The sequence below is a fragment of the Rhipicephalus microplus genome, chromosome 5 (genome assembly GCF_043290135.1).
Source record: "Rhipicephalus microplus isolate Deutch F79 chromosome 5, USDA_Rmic, whole genome shotgun sequence".
NCBI classification, from domain to species: Eukaryota; Metazoa; Arthropoda; class Arachnida; order Ixodida; family Ixodidae; genus Rhipicephalus; species Rhipicephalus microplus.
Window position 1 is genome coordinate 165,760,886 of NC_134704.1, and position 27,948 is coordinate 165,788,833.

Sequence of the window (27,948 nt, forward strand, 5' to 3'; positions counted from 1 at the left end):
TTCTTGAACGCAAATGCATTGTCTTAAACTAAGCAAAAATGCCGCTAAATGCCGCTAAAGGCCGCACATCTACGCTTGTACACTGACCCAAAAAATGTGCGCTGACATGGAAGAAAGGCTCAAGACGGCTTCTTTCATAGTTCGCACGTGTCTTTCTCAATTTCCTTCGTTTGCCATTGACAAACGCACTCCAACAAACTAATAATATGTGAGTATTTACGTCCGAAAACCACAATATGCTTATGAAAGAAGCCTTAGGGGTGGAATTCGGAAATTTCGACCATCCGGTGCTTTCTTATGCACCCATTGACACACTGACATCACACAGTACACGGCCTTCTACCATTTCGGCTGCATCATAAATGTGACTGCCGTGGCCGGAATCACATCCACGACTGTAACATCAGCAGCCGAACATCATAACGACTGCTCTACTACGACAAACACGCTCATTTAGAGACAGACGCTGGTTTCAGAACAATGTCTTATGATATATTGGGAGGAGTGAATGCTGGGGAAGGGGTGATCTTCGTACTCCTTTATTCATTATTGCAGCGTAAAAATTATATTTTGCGTTGACTGTTCTCGCACTGTAGACATTTACCTATCAAACCTCATAAAATTTCTAGGAGTATGCCGCCCGCCACAATGAAAGCGCCTTGTATACTAGAGGGACTGGAAGCGGCTTTCTTACAGCCCCTAAAACCTATAGGCACTAGTTTTTTTTTTAGTTTTGTTGTGCCCTGTAACCATTTTAGTGCGCCATGGTGCATGTTCCGATTCGCGAGCACACTTGAGCGGCTGGACACTGCGTGCCTTGTCGGCACATCGTACAACGAACACGTTCCAGCGATGGCCAAGACTATATATGTTTTGCACCCATTCGATGCACCCGTTCACTCTTCAACAGCGAACGCACACGTGTGAAGGCAGTATAGTGTCGAGATGTGAGTGGCATACTTGGTGGTGTGTCCGACAGCTTTGACTTGTCAAGGCTGGAAAAAGAAAGAAAAAAAGAAATAATTAGCAATGAGTGGCTGCATGGTATGGGCTTACACCTCTAAATATGTCGCTTTGGTGAGTGCTTAGAAAAATCCTCAACAGTATGATTTCACACATGTAACTTCAGCATTAGCATTTTACAAACTGTGCGGTTTGGGCTGAAGCCAATAGACTCAAATTATTTTGCATATGCGCACACCTCGTTGCCTCTTGTTCAACGAAGTTTTTTAAGGACAGTTCCAAAAGGCATTCTGACTGTATAAATATTTTCTGTAAGGAATCGATTTGAGCACACAATCAGAATTCGCGCTCTGAATGAGTCTGCGTCTTTTTTCTCTCATTAGAAAAACCGGGAGCCATAGCGAAAGTAACTCGAGATTGTACAGATCTGGCGAAACCACATGGAAAAGTTTTTGCTCTTTACTGGTGCACACGCAGTCCTAGCGCCATCATCGCGAGAACGAAACGACGCTTTTATGGAATTTCACCGATCACCTCCCTTCTCCATGTTAACTCAGGGCATTTGCTCGTTTCCGGAAATATTCACCGTTTAGTTGGTTTGAGTATTTAGTTGCAAACGCACCAAGCGCAACCAGGCAGTTTCAGCAAGCCGAAAATTCTGCCTCATTGTTTAACGTACCAAGAAAAGTGTCACGATGTCGTTGCACGCAGATTGAGATGGTAATTGGATGAGGAAGATAGCTGACCATGATAAGTATAGCAATTGTCGAGAGAAAGAACTCACAGTATGTAGTCGGTTAGAGGAGAGGGCGTGGTTCTTATGTTGGTTCAGAAAGCATCTTGTTGGGCGAGGAGGAGAGTTTAGAGGTGAGGTAAAGACGATCGAGGCAGAAGCCCAATTTTAAAGTTCCAGAACAATCGCTCCGCGCCCGTGTAGTTTGGCTAGTGGTGGTAGGTGCATTGTTGCTGCTCTCATTGGATGGATCGTCGCGCAAGGCATCTTGCGACTTCAGCTGCGTCTGCTGTCGTGCATCCTATGTTTTTTGTTCAACGGTGTGCCATGGAGTGTGTACGTGCCACATAATTACATTGCCGCTGCCCTCGAAGATGAGAGAGTAGGAGGCAGTGTCTTTGGTTTGTACCGCGACATTTAAGGGCGTGACAGGGGATGTACACACGCCTCAGTAGTAACAGATTGCTTCAAATGACGCTGACGTCAACCGTGTGGTTGAAGTTTATTTGTTTACAGGAGGATGACCTTATGTGAAGCGTCAAAGTTCGCGTTCTGAGTCCGTTGCTCAAAGAAACTTCGTACTTCGACAAGTGCCAAAATTAATTAATGATGGCATGCGATGGAGAACAGAGCTTTTCATTATGTTGGACGAGTGCACTTTCACTAAGCAGTCTTGCCGCAGATCGGTCTCGTGGTGAAGTATCTTGGACAATGGCAACGTACATATTAGAAAGTGTCAGCGCAAACGTAAGAGACCATTCAACTCCTTCGTCGGGATTTGTCCTAAATAGAAAGAGAAAATTTTCTCAGACAACAAATAGAAAATGAGCTTGCAAACAGTAGTCGGGAATGTCGTAAAACTGAACTAAGCTTTTCCAGCCACTTACCATTAATGCTCCGATTTGTCTGTAGCGGATCAGCGAATGCCGACCTTTTAAATCCTGCTTTCGTCTGTCTTGTCTTCAACGACTCGTGACGCCTAAAACGGTACGAAATGCACGGGGCAATTTGCCCAAAGCGAACTGGTACTAAGCGCTACTGTACAATGTTTGCTGCTGGGCGGACGACGCGTCGGCGTCATTTTTTGTCGAGACCGTGGACCCACGGGGAGCTGCTCGTCGAATCGCTTAGCCAAACAAGGAACTGGCTATTTGGGAGAGCGACGGTGTTCAGGTGGATGGAGTTCGTGCGCGGTGCACGCGCCGTTCGCGCTGACTTTGCACTGCGAGCATGCGGGTGGGACGCCTGTCTGTCCTTCACCGCGCCGCCGGTCCTTTTCATTCACGCATACGCGCCGTCGCCGCCGGTTCATTGCTGACCTGATTCGGCGGAGGAGATCGCGTATACGTGGTCACACGAGTGGCCCTCTCGATGAGGCTGCGTGTGTGAAAGGCCTAAAAATATGCGGCCGTTTTCTGAAAGCCTTTGCTCGTCCCTCTGTGCAGTTTTTTCCTACTCTTACTTTTTCCATTGGGTAGCGTGTCCGAAGGACGTTGAGAAGCACGCTTTCTGCCTCGCAATCGGTGCTGACCGTGAGACGAACTGCCTCTGTAAGCGAAAGCCGGCGGTGAAGGTGGGTTCGCTCTCTGCACAACAACGCGGAAGCCCAAAGTAGCTCAAAAGGCGCCGGCGATCTTGATTGGCAGGTGGACGACCCTGCCGTTTGCCCATGCAGCCAGAGGTTGGTGTTTATAGAGGAATTCGATGCGGTCGCTTTGAGTTTGAACGGGGACTAGCTGCCAAGCTTACACCTTTTTGGTCTTGAGCAAATATGCCCAAACTTCGGCACATAGTGGCGTATAGTTTTATGCTTATGCCACACGATGAATCGCTTTTGACGCAGCCTATATCGGGAAGCAAGCCCATTCGTGTAGGTGTCCGATCGCAGGCTGAAGTTTTAGGCAACGAAGTGTGTCACGACATGCACAGCATGTATTAGCCGCCCTATATCAGGGAAGCAGTCTGGTTAGTTTTTCTTCTCTTTATCCGCGCCTGACACACGCACCTTTAGCTAAACGTCTTAAAGTGATTCAACTCTAAATCTAGCTTTTGAAGGGCGGATGTGAGGAGCTGTAGCAATTTTGTCATTGTATGGAATTTTGCCTCTATAAGCCATTCCTGCTATGAGATACGCCGCAGTGTAAGGCACCGCAAAATTACGACCACTTCGTTTTTTATTATTTTTTTTGACGGGCGCCGATTTCGTCCAGTACACGGGCTTTTGGTATACTTCGCTTCCATAGTGGGCACTTCGGCCAAAATCAAACTCACGCATTTCGAGCGAGCGTAACTGAGCTCAGTGAGCGGACGGAACTTTTTCTTCGTGGCTTTGGAAGTGTACATATTAACCCTTAAATTATCACTCCTGCTCTTTGTACAGCGTTGCTGTGGGAATTCTTCGAAATTTTTTAGTTGGCAGGCATTCTTGAAGATGCCCCTAAATTTCAGTGCCCAAGAGTTTACGATTGTTCCGTGCGCTGTGTGTATACTATTTCTATACCAATTGTAATAAAACTCTCATTCGCTTCAGTGTGTTGCTGTGGAATCTTCACCCACGTACAGAGTGCTTGAAGCTTAGTTCATGCGTCGGGGTGGCTGACTTTGGGTGTTACTGAATGAGCAATCATTGAAAAAAAAAGAGAGTGTATGATGATTTCACGCTCAATGCTGGAGTTGATTCGTGCTGGATCAACACGGACGCTTAATTATGGACACCCATATAACTCGTCCATTCACCAACGTACTTGAGGGCTCGAAAATATATTTTTGAAGTCACTATACACATAAGGTTTGCCAGTGTGTTCCTCGCTTTATTGATATACACATGCTTTCTCTGGCATTAATCACCCCTTCACCATGGAATAATGAGGCATATTTCATGAAGATTAAGTTTGAAGGTTGCAGAATAAAATTATGACCACGATAATGACAGCAAATGATGCGCACGTGTGCTCACGTGTGAAAGGCCTAATATAGGTATGTAGCATTACCGGTTTCTCTTTAAAGTATCAGCTGCTGCTGGGTCCTTACCTTGTGCGCATACACTGCAAGCAGAATATGCGCAAGTAAACAAACTTCCTTCCAGCTTCCTACGGAACCCCGGTGTCCGTTACGCAAAAAAAAAAAAAAAACCGCCGTGGATCTCCCCGTGGCCCTAATCACCGCGTCCTGATTTTTTCACCGAGCGCGCTCTAAGAGACTTTGAAATCTCGGCTCCTTTGAGCTTGCGTTGCTGTTGCTGCGTGCATGCGAATGTTGGCGCGGTCATTCGACGGGCGTGGTTGTGTGGTAGCGACGACGACGCTTCGCCGCTGTGGCTGCCGCGGGTTGACGCGCAAAAAACGCGCACCGCACGTTTCGTCACGCGGCCGCAGCCCTTTGCTTGCGGTGCACCAGTCCTCCACTGGCGTTGCGCGCTTTTATTTTCCCGCCCCCACGGCCGGGCTGCCTCGTTTTCAAAGCCGCGTGCTTAGAGACGTTGTGAATGCCGCCTATGCATTATACGCCGCTGCCCGAAGCTCGGCTACAGCGTGGCTGTCGTCGCGTCATCTTCGTATATTGCGAGATGTTGATATTGCGTAGAGCGCGGTGCTGATACGGAGTCCACGCCCACCAGCTTTACGAAATTTCTTTAATATTCGCTCAGTTAAACTGGCGCTGTCGAAGACGCTGCAGAAACCGTAAGGAACAAAAATGCTGTAATTTTCACGCTTACGCACGCAGAGGACCTCGCACATTCATTACTTGACATCTGGTTGGCAGATTATTCGATGAATAAATGCAACAAATAATGAAAGAATTCACTCCATAAATAAAAGAAGTGATTGCTCGATCAACCACTGCTGCTAAAAAGCAATTTATTTTCGTTGCTCCAGTTCTCTTTTACAAGATTCTATTGCATTGACGTATTTGAACGTATAAGCCCATCTTAGTGTAAAGTAGCGGTCTTAATGCTGCTTTAAAGGGACACGTAAGAGAAAAAAAAAACGACTTTTTGCGTGTTTGTATACTATGGTTCCACAATACTGAAAAGCCGACTTTTACCACGAGTCAACCTTGACAAGCGAGAAAACGCGCGAAAAACAAATGCGGTTGGAAACGCCATCTTCAATTTTTCACACCAAAAGCCGGGACGTCCGATTTTGACGGCATCTACTCAGTACTAAATGAAACTTCCGCCCAACGATTTTCACTTCTAATAATGCACCAAAGACAGTGAAATTTGGGACATTACAGTTTAAGAGTAGAGTGTATCAACCTAGACACCAAGTCATTGTTTGTCTTTTGCGTTCGTTTAACGGCTGAGCTGACGGGGTAGTGTGCTTTGCGTAATGAGCGGGTTGACTGCAATATTTTGTTAAAAACCTCTTCAGGCATACCAATATTAGCCACGAGGTGTGTGGTATAAATATTCCATCAACTCAGGGGTCTCTTCAGGCTTCTGGCGACATGCAAGCCCGCATTTAGATGTATAAAGTGTAACGATATCGATTCGTGTATTGTGAATCACACGTATATAACCAGAGAACTCATATAATTACAAAAACGACGACGTTGTAACTTTATATCACCTGTGGTACTGTTAATATCTTGCGTCACGGAGAGACGATGTATAGCTGCAGGGAAGGCGAGCAGTCCGTGTAGTTTAAACTGCTGTTCGTAGCGGCAGTGTGTTAAACAAGGAAACGACTGCTGAGGTCGAGGTTGCTATCTAGCAGTGGGGCGTGAGATTAGTGCTTTTGTGCACACATACGCTGAAACATGAGGCATGCTTACAGAAGAAATAAGCCGCAGCATATCCACGAAGGAAATGATGATGAGTGGGGCGAAGCGTTCGTTGGTTTGTCCTTGTGTCCGTCCACCCATCCACCTGTCTGTCTCTCCGTCCGCTCCTATTTTACACAACAGCACGGATCGGATGGATGGGCGGACGCTTTGCCCCACTGATCATCATTCACACCATGGATATACTGTGAATGTCTCACTATATGAGTGCCATGCATCCTTTTTATTCGTCAACTATACGAAAACCAATAACTACATCTAATGATAATATTTCCAAGCACATATCTACACAACGCCGTCTAGTGAGCAATTCATAAGCAAAAAGTAGCTAGAGACATACATACATACTACTACAGAGGAGTAAACGACCCACAACTTAACCAGCATCACCCCGAAAATGGAGCTTGCTCTTTATTCCCGAAGTATTGCAGTTTCCTAGCAGACACAGCTAAAGTGACCTGGGGCTCTGTGGCATGAATAAATGGAGCCCATGCGAGCGCAGGTCAGCAACAAAAGGTGGACCTCACTTACACTCACGGAAAACGTACATTTTGTGCTTAGAGCTCACTCGAGCTCACACCAACCAATGTTTTACTCAACTGGACTCACTCGCGCTCAATCTCTATAGAATAGAACTCTCCCGTACTCACTTAGACTCACGGCTTGAAATGGATCTGAGTGAATCTAAGTGAGTGGGTGAGTGAGTGAAAGAGACGCAGTTTTGAAAACGATTGCCGTATTCGAAAGCGCACCTCTCTGTTACGGTGGGGTCTCGCGCTCTGGATTAGGCGCCATTAGGCAAAAAACTTGCACTCCGCACACTGCTCATCGCCGCACGACGACGCACAATGCTGACACTCTGCGGCTGCGGTATAAGCAAGTTTGCCAGCAAGTGGCTGCATGCCCCCCCTCTCCGCGGCGTCAAGCCGTCGAACGGAGGTGCTCGTGCAAGGCGCGCGCATGGACAGAGTTCCCGTGGGAGACCAACAACGAAAGCGAGCTGGGAATATAGAAAAAAGGAAGAGTAACTCGATAAAAAAGAAAAACGAAGAAAAGAAGTATTAAAGAGTGAGGCTGGCTGAGTCGCTGGCGGCTCGGCGCAGCGGCTGGCGGCGCAATGTAGAGCAACGACGCAGCTTCCTCGAAGGGCGACTGGCGAGCGACCTTGCCCGGCGGCCAACGCGCTGGCGCGCGCCAGACTCGGGCGGGACGCCCGCCACCGCACACCGGCAGCGATCTAGTATAGACGGTAGAACCGCGAACAAGTCCGGGCACAGAGGTGGGTTTTCAACTAGCTTTTTTTTTTTCTCGCCCGAAGCCACACGGTGGCGGTAAACGCGCTCTTCCATTACGGCACCACGTGTTGCTTTCAGCAACAGGGCGCGTGCCACCTGTCGAGAGGTAGGAAGATACACTTCTGGAACGCTACTGACCCATTCATCCTAATACGCACACAATGGACAGGCAAAACGTGTATGTTTCAGTCTCGCATTGCCACGTTGATAGTTGGTTATGTTGGAACAAGTACGTTAGACACGCGTGGCCGTCGCTCCACTGGTGCAGGGCTTCTCAACCATGCTCGCTGAAACAGTGGGACGCAGAAACACTTGACACCACGAGCGCTGAATGACGACTGGTTGTTTTATTGAAATGAAACGGAAAAAGAGGAGAAGCCATAAGTTGTCAGACAGCGCTCTTGCTGCCAAATCATCTCGTGCCCTCGGTCTTGTGTGTTGTTTCAATATGAACGCAAACAAACTAGACCAATTCTTCTTTTTGTTGTGTTCTCAAGCAAGTTGGTGCCAGGGAACACTGTTATGGAACATCCCTGCTCCCTTCCATATCCAACACTTCCACGCAAGCATTTATTTGGTTCCATTCACGCACAATTCCCATGTGACAATATGTAAAGCATGAGTATATAAAAACCAACTCCCTGACATGCAACAACTTAATTCATTTTTTTTGCACCAACAAAATGGTTTTCTAAGTAACGATAAACTTATCGCACAGCCTGAGAATTTGTAGGGGTATAGCGCACCACTACAAAGACCAACACCACCTAGACTATGCAAGGACACACACACACACACACACACACACACACACACACACACACACACACACACACACACACACACACACACACGCACGCACGCACGCGCGCACACACACACACACACACACACACACACACACACACACACACACACGCACGCACACACACACACACACACACACAGCGCTAACTTGCAACTAATTCTCGCATTCTCGGCAGTGAATAATATACGTAAAACAGTGACCCGTATTCTCTACTATAGGGCCTGTGACAGGATTACGCGTGAAATCATTGAAGCCTATGAAGTTGACAAAATGAAATAAAAAATGTGTGAGTGTGGCTTTCACAGCTTTGTAACCTAAAGAAAAGAAGTATCTAGAATCTTCATTTTGGCGTTAGCGAGAGCAGATTGTTGCAATCGGTGATGACGCGTGTATGATCTGTGCTGTATCTTTATCGGCTACTGCTATTGTTTCATCGGCTACCGCTATTGTATAAATATTATTTGTGATCGCAAACACAACATTATATGCAATTTAGCGCTGTGTGGGTGTATGTCTCTCTTTTTGTGTACTTGTCGTAATGCGCTATACCCATATAAATGATGAACCCCAAGCAACTAGCCCAGCAACGTGCCTTAAATAATTTTTGCTATGCACTGATATGTGCTAACGTTTGCTTCAGTAATGAAGGTTCCTTAGATCGATCGCACCTCGGTTTCGCTAAATGACTTAGTGAGAATGGTACGTGACAAACTTTTTCAGTGACTCGCTGATCCCCGAGGCGAGGTTTGCACAACCCCCCGGTTTAACGGAATTCAGTTTGAGAAGCCATGCACTATTGTATCGAACACGATGATATGAATAGGGCACTTGCCTACCTCGACATTATTAACGATCAAATAAAGCAGGGCACAAGATACCTTCAGACTGTGGCCCTCGGCGTTTAAGGCAGGTCTTGTATCTCACCTGAGATTTCTTTTCTTGTACGGCAATATTAGCTATCAGTGTGTGTTGAACGAGCACAGATCACGCTTCAAGTGTTCAGTGAAAGCTCCCGACTGATACGGATATCTTTGTAACCACTGACAGAGTTAATGTTTTAGGGTCTGCGAAGCCAGAAGCCCCCATTTTGTATGCAGCGATATCACCTCGATAATACGCTCACCGCATTCCCGATTGGTTTGGACATTCGAACAAGGACGGCGGTTTGGAGCGGTCAGCAAGGAGTTGCGTAGCGCCATGGAATGCGCCCCCGCGAGGCGGTTCGTCCCGCCTCGGCGTTCCAGCTGCCCGGCCAGACATCCGGCGATCGACAGACCGGGTTGCATCACGTGCACGGCCGCACTTCGCGGAGGCATTCGCCAGGGTCACTCGTGGACGTGTAAAAGGCGAACGCATTCTCTCGACTCGGGGGACTTCCCGATAACGGGCACGGCGGGGAGAGGCGCCCATTCTTTGGAAACGCGGCCGCTGCCTCACCGGCGTCTTTGTTTTGTCGATGCGCTCGCTCGCCGAAAGCTAAGTTGGCATCGTCCGGCTCGCTTTGGTTCAGGGCCAAGACGGGGTCATCTTCGTGGACGGCTCACGAAGCTCGAGCGGCTTATGAATGCGATGGGATGGAAGGATTCATATGTTCGGGCATTTGGAGTTCGGTAGATATAGACCGCGAAATTCAATTAGCGGGTTGCTGGTGTACGAAGTGGAAAGCGGAATGAAGTCAGCCCTCACGAGAATTTAGAGTATTAAGAAACATAACATTATGGCAACAATTAAGAGCAATCAAAAACACATAAATAAAAACAAAGGCATTCCAGCGGTCGCATCAATACGTCGTCATCGAAAGTAGCAAATCTGCATACCGAGAGGTCAGCAGGCCTGCAGGTTAACAGAAGTTGTGGGCTCCCTTCCGAATCCCATGGTGCACGTAAAAATTTGGTGAGTAACGTCACCATAACCATTTTCTATTTATATTGGTGTGCACAGCAGCCCAGATGCCTCTTTCAACAATCTACAAGTGATCTTTTGCCCTAAGGAAGCTTATTTATTTTATCACTAAACTTACTCCATCACTCCACCGAAAATCCGCTATGGTACAGCAGTTGCTATAGTGCATGCTCGGCTGCTGATCCAAAGGTGGCGGGTTCGGCCCCGGTGACCGCGGTCCCATTTCGGTAGAGACAAACTGGTAGAAGCCCGTGTCATGTACTGTGCGATATCAGTACGCAGTGAAGAAGACAAGATGTACGACATTTTCGGAGCCCTGCACCCAAGCGTCTCTCAAACCACATTTATTCTTATTACCCACCGACGCTTTCAGCATCCTCCGTTGCACCTGAGCTTGCCTTTTGGACCCGCAGCTTCCAAAATCCACGCATTGCCGTTAAAGCACAATCGGCACCTGCGATCGCATAGCTACCACGTTCCTGCTTGCGTCGACAGCGGCGGAAACGTTCTCGCTTGTGCGGCCAAGCGATGCCAAATGCCGACACGCTCGGAGTCCGTGTAGTACGCAAGGCTAAACACGCGTGAAGCCACCCAGTAGAAAGTATAAGGCGGAGAAAACAAAAATTTACAGCCGTGCCCGTGGCCGCATTACCTACGCTTTCCAGGGAATGCAGCGTTTATAGTGTGCGCGGGACAAGGCCCGTCTATGCTTGCTTGCTATCCTTGTTTCCTAGATCCCCTCTTCTTTTCATTGTGATGCGCAATAGACGCTGTTGAACTGCATCTTCGGAGCCCGTTCATTGCGTCAGCCTTGCCCTTGCACGGAATACGTGGCTTCATGCATTCTGTGATGAAATCTTGCGGTTATATATAGCCTACGTAAAAGTTCACAAGAGGGCTCGCCGCTACCTTTAGCCGGAGGAAAGGCATCAGCTGGTGCATAGGAATGTGGGCAAAGATGGTCTTTCGAGTGCTACATATGCCTTAACGATGGCCCTTCAGAACTGTGTATGATGTGGTGAGCGAAGTAGAAATTCCGGTGCAACAATACTCATATAAAAAATTTCAAGGAGTTACGCATAGCAAAAGCAAAAAATTGATTGTGACGCTCGCCACATTGAAGAACTCCACGCCTTTTTATTTTGTAAGAGCTTGAAGTGCCAAGAAGACGGGATCAGCGTTCGACATTTGTATCGGAAGACAGGATTGACAATATTCCTTCTCCCATATCTCCGTTTAACTAGGCAGCACATTGAGGTTCCTGTGAATAAGACTGTATGTTTGAATATGTGGGCTGAAATAAAGAGCGCTTTATTAAGTAGTGGGCTTAATAATATACGTGGCATTGTGATTTGCCTGCTGAACTTTCAATATGAAGCACCAAGTGTTGTTATATAAATTCTCACGTTACGTCCGGATCGTGATGGTTAAAATACTACAATTGGTGCCACCATGTGTTACGTATGCAAGGTTCCGCTTATGTGGATTCTCTTGAATGATAAACCATTTGGCACGCGTCGACGAGAGCAACATCGTAACCATGACACTACTTATAGCTTCTCGTTTCAACAGAACAATCGACACTTTAAGAAAGAAGCGTGCACAGATAAGACAGGTGCCTTTCTATGTCTGTGCTCAGCTTAGAAGGAAAATGGCCAGTCAAGTTATTGTTTCTTTCCCTTTACGTTCATGTTTTATTTACGCGCCTGTGCACACCAGAATGTGCGCGTTGATATTCAGATTTTGACGATAAGAATGAAAGGGGGTCACAGATTGAGCGATTGCCAGAGAGTGGTCTGCTGCAAATTGATGCATTCTGCATCTAGGTTATCCGGAGGCTGCTTCCAATCTAAGCTGCCTTGTAAACACGCTACGAGGAAATATAAAATGTGAAAGAAATATGAAGGTCTGTTGACCATCACTGTTTTATGAATCGCGGCCAAGTTATGTTTTTTTCTTGTATGACGTTCACTTTTTAACAGTGAGCCCATACATGCCCCCTTACCCCTCGCCCCACCCTCACTCATAGTTCATGCGTCGAGTATTAGTTTCTCGGCGGGACACTTTAGAGTACGGCATATATATTCAAAATCACATGTGGCAATAAATAAAGATTTACTAAAGGTGCTTGCGCTGTGCGAATCAAATCACACCACGACTATACACAACGTGTTGTCCTCTTTGCCTTCCGTACCTCGACTTTCGTCTGTTTCTTCTAGCACATTCGTGCTCGCGCTGCAACCCTTATTATACACAACGAATTTCAAACCTCTTTCATCATCCCACAAAAAAGAGTGTTGAGTAAAAAGCGAAAAAATGGCATGATATTATGATAGATTATTATTGATGCAGTAGTTTTGTTAAGTATATATAATTTGAACATTTTCTGTCTTGTATTATTTCAGTAGGGTTGAAATATATGCATACAAAAAGACGCTGCTGTCTAGAATTTTATATGAGCAGTATTGTGTCATGTTCTGTAGAAGATGCGTACATTTATTGCCCTTGGTTTTAGTTGAAGAAAACGTGACGCTCGTGCGTTTGTTTTTTGTTTTCCAGTTCACTCTCTCACGTACTCTCAATCTTGTTTGACGAGTAGCGTTCGATGTAATACATTTTGTGTACAGTTATTTACGTGGGAAAGGGGAGAGAGCGTACGCACAGCCATCATGTTTGTGTGTTAGATCTGTTGAGTGACAGATCTACAACATAGTTATGCGCATTTGCATTATATCAGTCGTCCTTTTAGCATTCAATGTGGTATGTTTCTCAGTCTCAGCAGAAACGATATTCTTTGCAACTGGTCATTGAGTGATTGATCACTGTGGGCGGAGTATTCATTGGCTGCCTTCATGTTTGCTCGCTTAGTCGCTTTCAGGTACCTCATCAGTTTTGAAGGTCCTGACATGTGTAGTACTTTTGGCAGGATTGAGATTTTTGAAGCCTTATTATAATCGCCCAGGACTGTTCAGATCTTGTTTGAAGAGCTCTTCTCCATCTCTTCTGCGACATTTTTCTTTCTTGCTGTTTTGCTATGTCAGGCTTGATGCTTACCATGGTATTCACAGGAGCGGAGCTCATCTCGATGCCTGCACGCCACCGCCATTGACACCGATTCACGCGGGAGAATGTACAGTTGCTGTTATCCTCCGTTTAGTGCAAATCCATGTGTTTGCCTACTGCATATACGGGCACACACGTCGGTCACGGGCAAGACGGAGACTTTGCCTAATTAGGAGTACTTGTACGGCGTCGACGTATTCGCAAAACGTAAGGGAGCAAAGATCCCTACAAATGTGTGTCACCCGATCTTAAGACAAGTAACGTCTTTATTGACGCATGTTTTCTTCACTCTGTTCGCTAGGTCTAATATTTACCCGCATCGAGATGTGAACGAACAACTCGTCTAGGAACTTTTACCTGCTAAATATATCTCACCATTTGACAGGTCATACAAAGTCATCGAAAGCCAAACGTTTGAGCCGTATAGCGAAGAAAGTTTAGGTGTATTCTTAAAGGAAAGCCGCTTAACTAAGCAATACATGACAAAGAAACAAGGACTGGTACATATGTAGTTTGGTGGTCGTTTTGAAACGGTGATCTAGTGCTATCCAACCGAGCACTCCCTCCAATCATGTAGACCCTATCGAGGAGCAGCGACTCAGAGAAAGAGAAAAACAGCTACATAAAGAACAACTTATGAAAGGTGCATAGTTCTTAAGCAAAGCAGTAGCATGGGACACCTCAACAGTCATTTTCAAACTATAATATCGCTGGTGATGGTTCGCGAAAAAGAAGGAACTGCAACTACTTTAGGAAAGCCATGAACGGATGAGGCCGCGCTGTTTGTACGTTGATGTAAATTTCGTGTAAATATCAACATAAACTTGCTTCACTAAAACGATGACAGATTGAAGATAACTACACGGTGAAACTAAAAACCAACAGCGAGATGCTTTTTTTTTTTTTCAAGAAAGTTATGCTCTTTCCAGCGTCGTTTGCACAATTCTTTTTTTGTAGAAACATAGGTGACTGATTGAAGTGAAGAACATGAAAATCACGGAGTTGTGACCATTATGTGGCAGCACTAAACATGTGGCATGAAGATCAGTATTTTTCAGTGATACGGTGTCTCCCGCGTTCGATACTTTTGAACGAGATTGTGCTTTGACAAGTGTCTTCAACTCTTTACGAACTTCACCCTGCACTACTCATTGTTGTTAGTATTATTACATTACAAAAAAAAATACTCTGCGAGTTCTATGCGGGAAAGGTTTCTCTCTTGTGAAATGCAGCTATGTCTATCGAAGTAATGCTGACTTTCATTTGCATCGATGCAGTGTGCATGTACTTCAGGCTATTGTGGCTTAGTCACTGAAAAGAGGCTTCTCTCTTTTTTGTCTGCTCTTTGCAGCCGCTTTTTCGACGACGACAGTAGGCCAGATCGAGACGACAACGGCACCGACCCCGACAACAACGGAAACTCCCGTGAGTGCATGCTACCAACTTGTCCAAAACGCTTGGTTTGCGTTGTTGTGCATGTGTGCAAGGGATGCCCTGCGAAGTGAGAAGCAGCTAATGTTTTATTGCAATCGAAAAGCCTGCAAAACAACTCACAAGGAGCTGTCTGCCACCGGACATTTTTCTCTTTAAAAGGTGGCATGTAGGGAGAAAAGAGGTCAGAGTAAAGAACAAACACACAGAAGACATCTTATCTGGTGGTGCTTCCGCCACAAGTTAGTTACAGATCAATTCTTGCGAGCCATGTCTGTCTGAGACATATATGCATTCTCGAAAGCTCTTTAATATATTCGATCTATGAGCAAGCTGCATTGCAAGCTCATTTAGGAAGTTTTGTGATGAAAATAAACATAAATAAGAATAATTGTTAGGAAACCCTCTAAATACAAATATTGGTAAATCAAGTGGCTCGTATTACTCCTCCCCCCCCCCCCCCAAAAAAAAAAGAACTGCTTCTGTGCAATAATAAATGTCCATGTATAATAAATATCTACGAATTGCACAGCCCCCGGTATCAATAGTAAGGAAAGTTTTCTTTACTTAATGGTAAACTTCGGCGCTCTTCAACGAATTTCGATGTGCGCACCTGGAAAAAATGGTTGCTGACATGATTTACGCTAAATCGAAGAGGTTTCAGAAACTCTTCATTTCAATTCACTCATGATATATGTCATAACGTTAAAAACTATACTAGGGATCAACATAGGAGTACAATACGTCAATAGAAAAAGTATCGTGAAAAATTCTGTAGATGGTGATGTCCGTGTGTAAGGTAGCCTTCCCGCACAAATAGCTAAAGCATTGAATAGGTATGACAGTTACCTATTACAAAATAAATAAAAAAAATAACAAAACACCTGGCCTGCGCAAAATGCGCAGCACTGTCACAGCGAAAGCTGGAAGGGATTTTTCCTGCATAGCCTTTTCCAATGCTCTTTCGGTAGCTGCTGCAAACACAATCGCAGAGTATCCACTACGCCATAAATCAATGTGCAGTAGGCACGCATTCACTGTGTCATCCTTTGTCATTCTTCGGAGAAGCCTGGTACACGGTGCACACTTGCAAAGAATTTAGTGAAAGATTTTGCTGTGGCTAAGTATGATAAAGAATTACGCAGGAATCTTTTGTAGTACCCGTATTTCCGACAGTGGGTATGTGCCACAGTTAATACATGAACAAGATCAATTGTAATGAATTAGACCATTCGATGAATCACTTGTTGCTCAATTCGCATTGTGTGACGCCTGATTGTCCCTTTGCTGTTCTAGATCGCTTTATGACTCATATTATTAGGATTCCTTTTCCGACATCAAACCTGCCTAAGGCCAGTTTGAAAAGGAGTTTCAAGCATGGGTGTGGCTCAGTGGTAAAATACTGGGCTGACTCCGTGTTCGAATCCTGTTGCGTCCTTGGCTTTTTTCATTTTCTGAGCTTTTCCTTATTTCGTGCGATAGTGGTTGCGGACACCAGTGGCAGAGGAAAACTACCACGCACGCAATCCTTGTTGTGATCTTATAACAACTTTCGCTGTAAAAAATATTCTGGCATATATAAGGAAGTCACTGGTTTCAGCCAGGTACTTGTAATGATGAATTATTTCGCCTTCAGTGAATTTATTTGCTTTGGTTAATTGCCAGTTAACTGTATAATAAGTGTCAATGTTACAAAGGAATCAGGTGAAGACGCTCTTGGCTTTATTATTCGCTATGAAGCGTCGGCCTAAAAAGCATGCCGTAGTAGTGAAAAACTCGAACACGAAAGTGCGCAACCAAGCAACAGGAAGAATGACTGGTGCTGGAAGAAATCGCTTAGTCTAAAATGTTTGCGATGCGGAATTCGAAGGCCGCTGCACAAGATTGCCTCGTCTTTGTTCTATACTTATCTGCAGCCACTTCACTCTTTCCGCTTGCCAGTCTCCGGCGTTACCAGGACGGCAAGCTGATAGTCCTGATTTACTCACTCACGTGGAGCTAGTTTTCCACGTCCCTTTCTAAAAACACCCCATACGTCAACGGCCTCTTCGGCACTGCTTAACTCACCTCGCGGGGAGTGCCGCCCTGGCTCGTAAAGGAGACGCCTGTTCACATTCCAGAGCCAAGAAAGACAAGCTTCCCTCTATTGTTGTGGTATGGCTCAGGCGAGGTATGGTGTAAGCCGTGAGAGGGGGAGGTTTATCGTGAGAAAGTTACTGCTGGCGGCGTTTTGCGAGATACCTCGTCTGGTGGCGGTGCTTCGTGATGGATGAGCTGCCGGCCCTTGCGTGTATATCTCGTCCGCGTAAATGCCTCTACACGTATCCAACCCTAACTTCTTTGGGAATTCCAGTTGGCAGAGAGGCCATTGATAGATCCGATGCTTCAATACGGGGATCAGGCACAGTGGTACCTGCCATAACGTATAGCTCGTACGTAGAAATGGTGTAAGCTCTCTCGTGTCAAGTGACGATGAGAGCTTCAGATGTTCATTAGATGTCTTAAAAAGTGACTGCATCTTTCTGTCATTACTCGTTGAGCCATCGCATAATGTGTTGGTGGATAAACCACACTTTGCAGTCTCTTCGAGCGTAAGTGAAAGTGAAAACAGACGGTCGATTTGGGCAGGAATACAACTGTAATTTTTTTGCGTTGCAGAAACAAGCAGAAAAACAGCTTTAAAACAATGCCCTAAATTAAGTCGACATTTCTTCGAAAACCTTGAGCAGAAGCAGCAAACGTAACTGTATCTCCACCTGAATAAAAATGCTTTGATAACCACGTGGCTTTCATGAGAGCGGCTTGAGGACATTGGACGCTCACACAGCAGGTGCCGCTTATTACTTTCTAATTTCATCCCATCAAAAATATTACTAAAAGCTAGAGCTTGTTCAGATATTCCAGGGGTCCATACTGTCTTTCCTTAGCTTTAACACTTGAACTTGTCATAAGAAGAAAGCTGCCCCATTTATTAATGTGAAAGGAACACCTGTGAGGTCCACAAGCACACAACAACAAGAACTAGCGAGGAACGACTACTTGGAGTACTTTTTTTTCTTGTTTGCACTTGTTGCAAACAGCAAAAAAAAAAGCACTTGCAATAAAAGCAATGCAAAAAGCACTTGCAAAAAAAGCAATAAAAGCACTTGTTGCAGTGTAACTTCATCCACGACCCCACGCAGACGTATATGCTTGTGGAAGCACACAGTAACCTTACGCGCCCTTGTAATAGAATTATATGGCTTTTTGCTTGTGCAGCTTATGTTCTAATGCTTGCTCTAAATTTAGATATCAATTTAGTTTTCCTAGTGAACACCTGAGTTTGACGATATCTTTTAGGTGACTGAATTTTCATTAATCAGAAAGCATTGATATCATATATATTTACACGAAGTCTAATTTCACTGGGTTTTGTGTTGTTTTTGTAATATGATCTATTCAAGCTATGTGCAACACAATTTCTATATTTTATGAGCGCTTCAACATTTCTTCTTAAACATCGCACGTTTGCGTTTTCTTAGAATTCGTTTCATAACTGTTAATGACCAGGTGTCATGTTCTCTCTGTGCTACAAGTCTTTTTTATAACCCTTTCTACTGCTTGATTTGGCCGATGGTCAACGCTATATAACGTTGTAAACGAATGCGTGTACTTATGGCAGGCAGTGACTACGAATACAAATCATGAGACTTAAGTAGTCAAAAGAATAAGAAAGGGTGAAGCTACTCTAACAGGTATTCTCTAATCATGAACAGAAGTTTACCACAGTCGCTCAAGAAATTACGAGAGCTTCATGTTACCGGCGCTAAATTACGGGGCAGAAATCTGCAGGCTTACGTAGCGGGTTCACCTTGAATTGTAGACAACGACGCAGCCAGCCATGGAACGAAAAATTATAAGTGGGTGCGTAACATAAAACTGAATAGGACTTGGAGGAAAGTCATTGCAAAAGAATGGATATAAAACTAGGCGCTATGGATGAGCCTAATACGTTTCTCGCCTTTGCTGCTGGTGGTACTATGCCATTTGGCGATCCTGAACGCATGCTCAGCAGCCACGCAGTGAGGCTGACAACCTGCAGGTAAGTGTAAACGTTAAAATGTAGAAAGCAAAAGTTTAAGTAGCTGGGCCATTCGGTACGGATACATGGTCGCAAGCAGCCCCAATAAACAAGATGAACGCTCCGGGAAAAAATGACATGAACAAGCTCTCTCATTCAATAAGAAATTTTTAATCAAAAGTGAAATACATGCAGCCCCGGTATTACGAATCATGTGCAAAGAAATGTTCACACCCTATCTCACTCAACAACCAAGGCACCCTCACGACACATTGTTTATGTTATGGCAAAATACAACATTTCAGTACCATGTAGCATCGCCAACACCTGACTGTGGGAAGGCTGGCGCTGTTTTCCTATATTACGCGCATTGGAAATGGTAAGAAAAAAACACGTGCCTTGGCTTCTTGCTCAGTATGCAGGCCAAAAGACCATGGGCCACACTGGGAAGACCAGATAGTTCACGTGAAAATTTTCTGGGGCTTTCACTCTGGAGCTTGCAGACGTGGATACTTTCCTAACGGCATGAGCTCCTTTCCCCTCTAGGCTGGTCAGGAGCCATTTCACATGCCGACACAACCAAGTGACATACGCTTGCACTCTAACTCTCACTTATTATATGTGGAATGTCTGCTACTCTGCTTTTGGTTGTCATAATAAAGCAAGCATTATGCTGGTGACTGCTAAGGCAACGCTGGGAAGTGCTTTCACGAAGTGATTTTGTGTCCCACACGCGCGTGCTTGGTGCTATTAGGTGGGCCAGTGGCAGAGATCGCATTCGAGTACATAGAATCCGGAAGATCGAAATTGCGGTCATCGGCGAGTAACAATCGCGAACTAATTCCAAACCACTACTCTGCTTTCCTTAAAACCCACTCGCGCGTGGTTCCGGGTCCAGTCGGCCGTTATCCCCTACTTTGCATGCAAGCTGCTCTGCTCTCGCCTCTGACCGGGCAATCTTGATCGCGCGTGAATTTTACTAAAGCGACGGGACGTGGGAGAACGAATGAAATTAATCTAAAGCAGGCGGTGACCCTACATTAAAATGCACCTAAGTGCTGCACAACCAGTGATGCTGCCCCCTTGGTTGTCCACTAATTTAGTCCTCCCATTCCAAGCAGCCACTTCACATTCGTGGTGTAGCATTCGTCCGAGAATAGAAATAAGCGAGCCATTTCTCGACATCTAATCATGCACGCCTGAGTTAGCGACAGTCGCGCTTTTTTTTCCGCTCGCGCGCGTGCATCTTTCCTGTTTATGAACGGTACGAAAATAGGAAGCTGTCCGGGAGCTAAAACAAACTGACTGACTGGCGGAAGCGCTGCGATTGGTTTGCACTACGGAAATGAATGTCTGAACTTGAAGCCCGGCCATCTTGTTCCTTCTTCGAGACGTCACTAAAGGACGGTCGCGACGCGGCGCGTTCAAAATAAGAGCGGCTGGTGCCCTCCCGCCTTTATCCCATCGGCGCGGCAGCGGAGGAAAAGAATCCCCCGGTGACATCGGTGATACAACAGAACGAGGAAATCGGTGCGCGACAGCAGGGGAGAAATGCATGCACAAAAAAATTGGGGCATTTGGAACGGTGCGAGTGCGCAGGCAGGTAGGCCCAACTATGCGGCTGGTCCGACCAGCAGTATGGAAGCGGACGTGTTGCAGTTCGCGTATTTACGGTGTGCCCGTTTAGCATATAAAGGCTCGCGCTATCTATCACATTGCGAGCAAGGCGGCGTTCTTTCTTCCTTCTTCTTGCGTCTGGCGCGTGGCCTGCGTGCAATAATCGGCGCGGCATCCCTTGGATTGGCCGGGGCGTGTGCAGCGGTGACACGAGAATCGGATGGCGCCTGCCTTGCGGCCGCTTGCTCCCTCAGTGAGAGAGGCTGCACGACTAGCACGGCGACACACTTGCGAGCCGGCACGTGGTTATAGGATTGCGGCGTATCTGAGGAAGCGATCTGCGACCGCCGCTATAGATTGGATTGCTACCCGTCTCTTGACAACGCCATGCAGCAGCCATCGAACTCATCTCAAACTGAGTGTGGGCACAATAGGCTTTTACCATAGCTGTGCTCCTCTGGCCTGAAGGACGTGTCAGTAGAAAGAGTGAATGGTGAGGCATGTGCATAGAGAAAATGAGAGATGTTTACGCGCGGACGCAATTTCAATCCACTTTCCTTACCGCGAGGGTACACCTATTTTGGGAGTGTTATCGGAGCAGGAGTCGTCGGCTCCTCTTACGCCGCTTGATTATTAGGCTGAGTGATGTCGGACGATAAGCGTTCATTATACGGTCATCGATAACAGCGGATAAGTTGTGGTGTGGCTTTCTCCTATTGGAACGGCGTGTCTATTGTGTAGGACTGATGAATGCCTCTGAGTTTCTGCCATTGGTAACTCGGGTGTTGTTGACATATCAAGATGGGAACGTGTATATAATATGGCGGATAAAGGCAAACATGGTCGAAGATTCATTGCGAGATTATAAAAACATTTTATATATCTATGTTTGCTCCATCTCTGTTATTACCCCTAGGATTTTGTATTGTTTCGAGATGTCGGGATCCCTCCTTGTCCTATTTTCGAGAACATTTATTCATTTGATAAATATGGATACCGTAAGAACTATGTGGCGTCGTTCATAGCTGTGTTTTGTGGCTATCTGCACGTTCCTTTTGTCTTTTTTGATTCACTTGGGCACCGTCACGTGAGGCGGCGTGGAGCTTGCTGCCCGCTATCAATCAAACCACTTCATCACCTTACAGAAGCGTGTAAATCTAAAATAACAACAATTTAGATAAGAAAGCAACTACGAGTGTAGTACTTAGATTCTCGCATATAATGCCAAAAACAAACCTAACACTTAAGTCATTTGTGACGAAGCAAGTACTACACGGCGGCCATCAAACTGCCATTTGTGTACTACATCAATTCCTCGTTTGTGTATAGCACCGTTCGCAGCATGCACAAATGGCGGCACTGAAAAAAAAAAGAACATCCCTCTATATGGGAAACAGACAAATAAAAAAACGCAATCTGGATGGCGTATGCATTAATAAGTCAAAGAAAAGTGGGGGGCATTTATAATGGTGCCCCTGGTGATGACCGTCGGCGGCATTCCACTGCAGTGCTTGCGAGGTGTTCCATTTGTCCAGTTTCTAAAGTTGTTAAGCGACTGCTGCAACAGGGCGATCCCTTGTATCCCGGCCGCACCCGCTGAAAGAAATGGTGCTAAGGCCTCTCGCACGCCAATGAGTCCTTCTGCATAGGCCTCGGCATGGATGAACAACGAACTCATTTTATGCAATTAGGTGCTGAGAATCAGTTTTAATTTCGCCAGCCTGAAAATAACTCCGAATACATGCAATCGCAGTCCCATACACTACAACGGAGAGCGTTTGAGCATATACTTGATAAGTGAAAACTCTGGATGGGTTTGGCGTCGTCCTTTGGACAAGGCGTCTTTAAAAACTGGACAAGGATCGCGAGGATAAGAGGCAGAATAAGCTTTGTTGAAAATTGGTCTGCCAGGAGCTTTCTTTTTTGCTCTTAGCATCGAAGCCAGGAAATTAAACCATATGCTGTGAATTCACGAGAAGTGAACACTGTTAAATAACGAATGAATGGTTTTGTTAAAACGCGTCGGGAGTGTGGCTCTGCGAGTATGTCGGGAAGGGACCACCACGCAGTTTTTATTTGCCGTATCTGCTCTGACGTCTTACTGCGGTTGTTCGAGACCACTTGGAACTTCGTGATCTCATGAACAACAGGCTGCTACTCAAACAAGAAAGCTTAGACGTGAAGCCTAAGCAGGATCTCGGATGCTATAGCGTCTAAACTTCACGTTCGGTTACAGCAAGCGCAATCACCCTCTGGTGGTAGAAAACCTGTCCATCCTGTGAAAGAGCTGCTTCTCAGGATGCATCTACGCAAGAGAACCATAGCGTTTACCTTGCACAGCAAAGTTTACACAGGCGGCAGTTCATAATACTGAGGTATATGACAGGACTGTGGGAAACTTCACATTTTTCACTCAAGATGCGACTCGTTAATAATTATCAAGATAACTGATGTAGATTTTGAACCACTACTTATACGTGGTGGGGAAGATATACAAGGGCATTGTGTTTTTCAACTCCTGAAAAGACAAGTAGCGCGAGGCAATTTCGCCGATCGACGATGGGGCCACGTGTTTAAACGCTGCTCGTCCCGCATCATCGACAGGCGAATCTTCATAGACAGCGAGAGGAGACGCACTACATAAACAGCTCTTCGCACTCCGTAACCCAGTTTTAGAGTCCCCTCATAAACCTTCCTTCGATAATCTTGACGATCGCGTTGGAGAGTTAAGCGGTTGAATATCACGGCCATTTTGGGGGCCGCAGTGATGGAGAGCCAGCTGCGCACACTTGACTTGAACGAGTAGTCAGGGCGATGTCTACCGCGAGATCCTACCTAAAGCACGTTGAATACAAAGCCGTAGCGCTGCTGTTTGATCAACGCCGCGTTCCTTTTACTTAAACCCTCGTGCGCCGTTGCCTGTCGGCGGCTCGTTGGACAGACTATGCATCCCAATTCTCTTGATGGACGAGACCGACGCCTTTCGGGAGCGGGACCACCGATGATCAGGCCTTGGGCGCCTAGACCCGATAGCGCTTTGTGGGCGCGGTGCTTTCTGTCGTGCGCTCGTAGGTATAAATATAGCTGTACGAGCACGGCTAGCCGGCATACTAGAATATACTTTGAGATAGAAGTCTGACATTGTTGGTGGAAATACTTCGCGTATTATTGTATCGCGGGTGCAGTAGTACGCCCGGCGCTTTCACGAATACAGCCTCGAGCGCCTTGGATAGCCTCGTTTACACGCCCACTTCGTCATAGTGTTGGCGTGGGCAAGGTAAAGGCCTTGCGCATTGGTGCAATGCGGCGTGTACTGGTCGACTGCTTTTATACGTGTGCGCACGCGCAAAAACATCGACAGAAAAACAGAACAAAAAGAACATTCAGAAGTAGTTGAGTCATGCACATGACGTTTCATTTTGAATTGCTTTTGTTATTCTAGTGGCCATACTTGTTACTACTACCACTACTATCACTGCTACTACTACTACTCCTAAAACCTCTACCACTAATAAAAATATTATAATAGTAATATTTATAAAATCTTAGCAATAAATAAAAAGATAATATTATTATTATTATTATTATTATTATTATTATTATTATTATTATTATTATTATTATTATTATTATTAACATCATTGATGTAATTTTAAGCTGCATTATCAGTGGTAGTACTCCGCCAACTTTTAATTACAATAAGCTGTTTCTCGCGTTTTATGTGGCGTCAGACGCACACAACGCAACTTTAATATCGGCAAGAGCTGATTGCCACAACCACCTGCATTGTAACAATGTTACATGCATCGTAGTTATTACTTGGAAGTACATACTGGTTTACACTAACGCGACAATAAATTTCACACACCAGTGCCACGTTAAACTTGAGGTCGAAATATATAACCGAATTTTGATGCCGCACTTTCCCTCAGCTCGATCCACCCTAGTCTTGGCATCAAATTTCCCAAAGTGTCTAAGAGCTATTTGTACGGAGAAAACTGAGCTTGAAAACACCGTTTCTTTCGACTCTTCGCTTCCAAATAAATGCGAGGATGATGACAAGACTGGGCTGCAGTCGCACTACAATTGAGTGTTAGAATAGTATCTAGTGAAAGTGAATTATTTTGATGGAGAGCTGGAGAGGCTTGCCTGATACGTACAGAAAGAAATACACGCAATGCAGCGAATGCAACATCACGTATACCTTCTGTACCGGTCGCAGCCGTCGCATTTCCGTATAGAGGTGAAATGGTAGAGCTCAGTGTACTGCGCGATATCAGTGGACGTTAATGAACAGCAGATGGCCAAAACTTTCGGAGCCCACCACCACGGCGTGTCTCATAATCATATCGTGGATTTGGGACGTAAAACTCAGGCTATTATGTTTATTAGTGTATTGCGAAAACACGGGATATCCCTATCATGGGCGTTAAGCCAAGCCCATCTCTCGATTTCTTAGCACAAAGAACTGGATACCGTAATGCACGACTTAATAGGGCCTCGAGAGGCAAACTGATTGCAAGCGCTTATGTTTGGCTAAGTACATGGTAATATTTAGTTCGTTGCGCGTCGCATGGCCTGGGGGGAAAAGGGGGGGGGGTGGCTTGGGTGCGACATTAATTCAAAGACGAAAAAATGCCTTTTTCAAAGCCGGTGTACGTATGCAAGTTAGCCTTTTGCCGTTTTGTGTGTAGTGAAACTTTCATAATCTTTTGTATTTCAGAAAAAAAGGAAGTTCATTTTGGCAAGACGTTACGCAGGGAATGCATAAGAACACATCACAGGAGCTTGTTTCAAAGGAGATTGAACAGTTTCGGCAACGTCCTCTATATTAAGAAATGCTTCTTTTTCTTTTCAGTGTATTTATACCGCAGCTGAGAGGCACGCAGGGGACATTATACTCATTCATTGCCTCAGACGGGGTTCACAGGGAGCAATAACTCATCAGAGCACAATGAAACACTTTTGCTGCATTTACGCATAAATTATTTCGCCAAAGGTATCCCCAAAGCGAGCTGAATTTAGGGGCAACGGTTTTGTATCAGAATCGTTAGGTTCAAATAGAATGTCCGAGAGACGTAAAGGAAAAAAATACAAAGAGCTGGTACATGTGTGTGTGGTTGTCCAACGGACTAGGCAGTAGAAAGCACTAGCACAATACAGCACCGTTTAACAGAATAGATAAAAGAAAGATGATCAATATGAAACAGCCTTCATTGTCAGCACTGTGCAGGGATGTTAGTTCCGGTGAGGGACTCACTTCAGAACTTGCCGATAAGGGTGTCTTGACCATGCTTATCACATCCCTTTTCATGGCCGCATCAGCTGCAGTTGGGCAAAATTTTGTCCGAAGCATACTGCATATGTGGGAATAAACCTAGCAGAAGTGAGTCTTTGCATTTTGACAATAGCAACGAGATAACTACATTATGTACTTTGTTCTGAGCCTCCAGCTAAACCGAATTGATTCTTAATACCCCCCCCCTCCACAGGACACAGCTGTGCCGCTGCCGTCTTTCCCCCATCATTCGCGTAGGCACGTTATGGAGCTGGGGGGTTTGAACCTTGTCCCGTCACCCCCCGAAATGTTTCCATTTTGCACGTTTACCTATACGCTGGCAAGTGCAAGCACACGCACGAATATAGAGAACATATGGTTACATCCCCCCCCCCCCCTTTAGCATCCCGAAAAAATTATAGCTGTATACTGCTCCAGCCATTTTTGAAAGAGGAATCGACGTCTTCACTTAAGCCGTTGAGAGACGTGTTCTATTTGCATCAACACGAGCAGTGAACTGTAAGTTTTAGGGGTAAAGCTCCTTATAGCGGCACCCGTTCGTCCCCCATAGTATGTAACAAGTATGATAATTTGACCACTAAGGTGGTGCCGGTGAGAGACTTCTTCTGTGCGTTGTTGAACAATAAAAAATAGTGCTCAATGTACATGTCAATGGCTGCTAATGGGGAATGAGAGACAGGAGCATTCGGGTTTTAGTTAACGCGCAGGCTGCGATCACCATTAGCTGCAGCCATTGGCATGTACATTGAGCACTATCTGACAAGAAAGGGTTGCTACGTTATACTCGCTGGGTGTAAGCTCCTTAGCTTTAGAAAGGTTTAGCGAGCGTTCAGCCGTAGTGCCATGAATACAATGAACTTGTATATACCATGAATGAACTCGAGGTGAATAAAAATGGGAAGTAGATATGAAGCGCAAGCCGTAAGAAAGTAAAAGCCGAATTCTCCACCTGTCATTTCCCATTAGCAGTCATTGGCATGTACATTGATCACTATCTGACTGAAAAAGTTTGCTACGTCATACTCGCTGGGCGTAACCTCCTTGGTTTTCGAAAGGTTTAGCGAGCGTTCGGTCGCAGTTCCATGAATACAGTGAACTAGTATATACCATGAACTGGAGGTGGTTAAAGGTGGGAAGTGGACCCGAAGTGCAAGCCGTAAGAAAGTGTGCGTGTGCTACTTCTCGTTTAGTCCTTGGAATGTCCGCTGGATGGCGGTGCTTCTATATGAGGAATATATGATGAAAAGATGCGAGATGGTGGTACTTGGAGTGTTGAATAGATGGACGAACGGACACATATACAGATGCATGGATAGACACATAAACGGACGCAGGGGCGGCTGCATGGACGAACGCAGGGACGGACGCACGAACAGACACACGCACGGACGGGCTGATGGACGCATGGACGGTCACACTGACGGACGCATAGATGGACGGAAGCAAGAACGAATCGACGGACGAATTCTTTGCCCCACTCTCCATCATTCACTCCGTGGATATGCTGCCATTTTTTTTAATGTATCACAACTACTTTTGATAAACGGAGGTCAAAGACACAAAACCAGCAAACTATTACGTTATCCGCATCACTACAATGCGGCGATGATCGTATCAAAACTCAAATGCATGTACATGCCGGCTGCATTCCAGAGCTAATAACGTTTGTTTCCGAGACGTTCTGCAAGAAGCTCAGCACAACCCAGGAAAGCTGAACATGATTGAAAATGCCGTTGAGAACTTAGATCACTGCTTTACGCAAGAATCTGAGAGCCAAAATTGAGTGAAGCCTTGCTAGTGAAATCGCTGCAGCGGGTCACTTACCCGGATGATTCGTCGACAGGCTTCGCACGGAGATTTTATGTGCCGTTAGGTTTTTTGTCTTTTTTTCTCTTTTTTTTTTTTTTTCTCTTTTCCCGGACGAAGTGTCTCTTCATAGAACGCTTCTGCTTTCGGCTCCGAGCATTGTTATCAAGTTTTTCGCTTTCTACG

General features: G+C 45.6%; 1 protein-coding gene and 1 long non-coding RNA gene across 2 annotated transcripts in view; one reads left to right on the forward strand and one right to left on the reverse strand.

Annotated features, from left to right (window-relative positions):
- Nucleotides 1–27,948, forward strand: part of LOC119174137 (uncharacterized) — a 149,451-nt gene that overhangs the window by 81,375 nt on the left and 40,128 nt on the right. Inside the window, exon 2 of the mRNA XM_037424952.2 lies at nt 14,901–14,974. Coding sequence (XP_037280849.2) covers nt 14,901–14,974 — 74 coding nt within the window. The remainder of the gene's footprint in view (nt 1–14,900; nt 14,975–27,948) is intronic.
- Nucleotides 524–27,848, reverse strand: LOC119174138 (uncharacterized). Its single transcript, XR_005110173.2, has 2 exons — nt 27,781–27,848; nt 524–995 (listed from the first exon to the last, which is right to left on the reverse strand). It is a non-coding gene; the product is annotated as an uncharacterized LOC119174138 (long non-coding RNA).